This window comes from Miscanthus floridulus, chromosome 17 (assembly GCF_019320115.1).
Source record: "Miscanthus floridulus cultivar M001 chromosome 17, ASM1932011v1, whole genome shotgun sequence".
Taxonomy (NCBI): Eukaryota; Viridiplantae; Streptophyta; class Magnoliopsida; order Poales; family Poaceae; genus Miscanthus; species Miscanthus floridulus.
The window spans coordinates 89,609,627-89,614,651 of record NC_089596.1 but is presented as its reverse complement, the minus strand read 5'-3'; the positions used below and the strand labels follow the sequence as shown (position 1 = coordinate 89,614,651).

The following is a 5,025-nucleotide window of genomic DNA, read 5'->3' as shown; positions in this document are numbered from 1 at the left end:
ATATGGGAACGATGCATGCCGCATTGCTGGATGTGTTTTCCTTCGAGCTGTTTCAGGTGTTTGTCGTTTCTTTAAATTTGTTGGGAAGGAATAACAAAGTTGACTTCTGTTTATTTCAATGCGTCACTCATTTTTCATCATTGCATCTCTGCTCATCCTTCGGTGGCAGAAAGGCTCTCCACTCAGTCAGTTATCAGGCCTACCTGCCCAGAGTGTCCTTGCAATTGACTGCAGAGGATATGCGCCCGTTAAAAAAAAAGAAGTGCCGGCGCCCGGGACGTCCCACACGAGATAGGATCCTTAGCGGACGGCCGTTTCCGCGCGCGCTTGCATAGCCTGCCCCGTCCGCTAATCTGCTCTGCCCGTATGCGCATTGCGCCGTCGACGACTCGCTCGCAATCCGTCCTATCCGTCTCGATACGACCAGCTCTCATCCGTTCGCCCCGTCCCGTAGGCGCACCCCGCCCCGTCGTGCCCCCGACCGCTGGCCCCCAACGCGTCGTGCGCCATGTCCGCCGACTACCGGCTCGCCGCGCCCCATTCTCCGACGCCCGTGCCATACCACCACCACTCCCCCGCGCCCCTGACTCTCCAAACAGCTTGAAACACGTGCAACATTAAACACCTAAATGCAACATACGTCTAGAACAGATGAAATATCTGGAACATACACTTGTAACATATGTGTGAAAACATATGCAACATCCAGATAGAATACTTGCAACTTGCTACGATGAAAACACTTGCCGCAACGTAAGACTCGAACAAATGAAACATTTGTAACGTCCTGTTGCAATATATGTGTAAAAACATATGCAACATCCAGATCAAAACGCTTGCAACATACGTCTGGAACAGGTGAAACATTTTGAATAAACTCTTGCAACATGTCTGTGAAACATGTGCAACATCCCTGGTCTACTTTTGCAACATCCATATGAAACAACTGCAACATACCTCTGAAACGTCTGAACTGCTTGAAATATATATTTGCAACATAGGGGAGTGGGGGTGCCTGTGCCGGTCAATTGCGCCCATCGGTGTGGGAGCCGGCGACGAGTGACGGCGCGCGAGCACCACTAGCATCTAGCACCAACGGCGCGCGCGAGCACTAGCGTAACCAGCACCGGGCTTGGGTCGGTCGGGCGGACGACGCACGCGATGGGCGAAGCAAGCACCAACAGCACCAGCGCGCGACGGGAGGAGGCGAGAGGCGCGGATGGGGGCGCGACAACAGTGAGGGGAGTGCACGTCTACGTCCAGGACGGGGCAGCCGCAAGGCGCTACCACAGGGGAGGAGGAAGTGGAAGGGATAAGGATGGGTAATTTTTTTAATAAACTCACGAGCAGACCGAGCGATGGGGTAAAAGCACAAGCAACGAGGAGGTGGTTGTGCAGGAGTATCCAACGATTTAATCGTGTCGGACGTAACACGCGTAGCATTACCGTTAAAAAACAACAATATGATATTTGAGTTGTCAAGAGAGATGGAACTTGTTTGAGCTAGATGAAACTTGATGTACACTTTGTCTAAGATTTAGAAACTACCGTACGCCCAGGGTCCATAAAAACATAATGCGACTATAGAATTTGTGCAAGTCAAATAAGCTTAATTTTGATCAAGTTTGTAGTGGATAATATTAACATTTATGTCTACAACTAGTTTACTATGAGTACTTTATTTCATATCATAAATATTAGTATTTTTTATATAACTTTAGTCAAACTTCAAATCGTTTGATACCTCAAATACCTCAAAACGTGATAATTTCATTCTTTTGTGGACGGAGGAAGTATTTCACACCAGAGTTGAGGGCAAAGATTTAATTATATTTGACCGTGTCAGGCATCAAATGCTTTTAGCGGTCTATGAAACAAAATGATATTATGCATTGGGGAGAGTTATTTCTGCGTTGAGTTAAACATTCTAAATTATATAGTATTATTGAAAACAACAAAATGAAACTCCCCATTAGAATTGGCCATCATTGTGTGTCTCATGGTAACATGTTCTTCCTGCTCTACCTCATGTGGTTGTGGCTCATGATCTCACGATCACATCACAACTCTAACCAATCTTCATTGCGTCATAAGGAGATCGGTCCAAACCCAGGAATTGTAGGATAGTTTTTATGCCTGCCAAGTCATGCAGACACTATATATAAAAACCATATTTCTAATAGATGGTTTGTTCGCAAATAAATTTTGTCCAATAATCACGTATCATTTCTTTCCTATCACAACCTATCATGTATCTTTATTTTTTTTTTCTCGTGTCTACATGGTTTCTTGTCAAGAAATCATTTTTCCTCTTGAATGAAGTGAGCAATTTCTGGATTGGAAGTGGCCTTACCCTTATCAAAGTCATGAAACCTTTGTTGTTCGTGGACATAGGGATGCAAGTGGGTACCCATTGGTGTGTTTTTTATCACCTAACTAATTACATTCAAATGTCATTCTAGTTTATTTTTCCACTTTCTTCAAACTACAAAAATATCATTCTAGTTCATTTGATCAATTTTTTCGGTCGACCCAATGATCCAAAATAGTTTGAAGTTGCATGGCTACGGAGACATCGCTGTAAGGACATGTAGCAGCCGGATAGCTGCTGTCATCTTCAAGCTCTCTGGGACACTGCCACTGCGCTGACTAGACCAACCCAGCCCGCCTCTTCCCCGCGCCATGTAGATGTAGATAACACCTTATCTTCTCTTGGCCGACGCTTCCCTCGCCAATGGCCTTGAACAGCCTCCTCAATCTTCCTCCTTCCAAGATCGCGCTCAAACCCCCGCTCCCGCCACTCCCGACGCGCCCGTCGGTCTTCTTGGCACCGCGCCACTTCCCGCCCTGCCGCTCTCCCCTCCGCATCAAGACACCGCCGCCGCGGCAACACGTCCAATCATCCACGTCCCCGCCTTCGGGCACTGCCAACAACGCCCCCTCGCCGCCGTCGTCGAAGCAGGAGGCCGTCGCCCAGGCACGGTCCTGCCTCGCCGCGGCGCTGCAGAAGCCGCTCAACAATTCGATCCCGCTCAAGAAGCTCAAGAGGCAGCGGCGGCCGCGGTTCCGCGCCGAGATCCCCGTGGTCGACGAGTCGCCGGGCTCCCTCGCGCGCCTCGCGTTCGACGTGTTCTCGGGCGGCGCCGGGGCGTCGAGGAAGGGCGCGCCGGCGAGGCTGCTGCTCGTCTGGCCCTCGGCCGAGGCGCTGTCCGTGGCCCTGAGCGAGTTCGAGAACCAGGGGGACGACTCGGCGACGGCGCACGCGCGGCTGGGCTCGGTGGCGCCGGGCGCGCTGAGTACCTGCGACGCTGCGGTGTTCCTGGCGACGGGGCCGGCGCAGGTGGAGCAGGTGAGGGCCGCCGCAGCAGCGCTGGAACCGAAGCCGGTGGTGCTGTTCAACCCGGCGTGGAGCTTCGACGAGGAGGAAGAAGAGGAGAAATTCGGCGCCGGCGGGAGGGGCTTCGTGGGCTCCTTCGACGTGGTCTACTCCTTCACGGGGCTGGAGGTGCGGGGCCTGCTGAGCAAGAAGAGGGGCGTGCTGCTCCGGTGCGTCGGGGCCGGGCGGTTCGGCGGCGAGAGCTGGGTGCTCATGGTGGAGAACGACGACGGCGCGCCGGAGGGGCAGGAGTTCAAGGTCGTGTCGCGGCTTGAGAAGCGGCCGACGATCGGCGAGGTGGAGGCTATGCTGTACAACCTCATGGCCGCCAACTCGCCGGTGACCAAGTCGGCCAGGTTCCTCAGGGAGATGGTTTCCAATGTGACTGGAGGAAAGTCGAAGGCGCAGTGATTCACCCTGCCTGCATGAATGTGAGATTCGTTGGTCTGGATTTTGTTGGTGATGTGTTCTGAATTTCTTTGTGCCATGCAATGCAACTAAAGATGCAGCTGCCTGAAAATGGCGGAGCTAATTTCGATTGGTAATTCAGGGCGCATTTTTTTGAGATATAATGGTGATTCATGGCCTCTTGTGGTATTTTTGAACAAAATATTCAGACGAGGACAATTCCAATAACTCATGGAGATGACGAGATCAGCAGTTTGATGGGCCTGTAGTCTCTTACAGTACAGTACTTACATCTTACCAAACAATTTAATCGCGTTGAAGTTCTTTTGATTGATAAGTTAGGGCGCATTTGCTCAAAACCATTCAGGAAAGGACACTGTAATAGTGGAGAATAGGAGTTTGATCAGCAAACAACTTATCGGAGCTCGGGCAGACGCGGTGCTCCCTGCTCGACACTCTGAGAGGCAGCCCTGAGAGACTGTTGCAGCTTTGCAGGCCGATGTAGGCACTAGTGGATGATGCAGGCGGCCGCTTATGCTTAAGCCCAGCAGGCTTTCCAGACTGTACTGCTTCTGCCCGCAGGAGCCAGAAAGCATTTTTTTTTTCAGGAAAAAAGATCCATTTCGCCTAACTCAATACCTCCCTCAATTCTAAAACTGATTTTATTTAGACTACCTTATCTTTTGAATCAGCCCGATTTACCTCCTTGGGTGGTTTTAAAACCTTAGCTGATGTGACAAATTCCCCTAAAAAAAGCTGATGTGACAAATTAGCCGTCCTACGAGGTGCCACATCAATCACAACTCCACGAGGAAGGTAAATCTTGCTTTCACGATAGTTCATAGAGATCAATTAAACTTTATAAATAATTTCTAAAAAAATATCCAAATGTTTTTCTAGAAAAAATGTATTATGAAAATACTAAAATCTGATTTCACCTTAGAAAAATCATAGGGAATTTGTTTTAACTCATAAAAAATAAGAAATCAATTTTATATTTTTCTAAAATTATGCTTTACATTTTTTATTTCTTGCCTAGAATTACTTGAATCTTATACGGTCTCCTAAAATATGAAACTGAGCTAAATATGAAACATAGGATGCATGCTAATTCAAATCTTTGTAGGTCGAAACGTGAACCATTGTACAACCCATCCTATAAATTACAAACCATCTTTTCTCAACAATAACGTCTTGCATAATCATTGTGTCGGGTACCATAAAAAGGGGTCCCCTAAGCG

At 48.8% G+C, this 5,025-nt stretch overlaps 1 protein-coding gene across 1 annotated transcript; it reads left to right on the top strand.

The window, feature by feature from the left end:
* Positions 1 to 2,667: 2,667 nt before the first annotated feature.
* LOC136517839 (uncharacterized) lies at positions 2,668 to 4,006 on the top strand. The gene has a single exon (XM_066511485.1). The coding sequence runs from the start codon at positions 2,735 to 2,737 to the stop codon at positions 3,785 to 3,787; it is 1,053 nt and encodes a 350-aa protein (XP_066367582.1). The 5' UTR covers positions 2,668 to 2,734; the 3' UTR covers positions 3,788 to 4,006.
* The last annotated feature ends 1,019 nt before the right edge of the window (positions 4,007 to 5,025 follow it).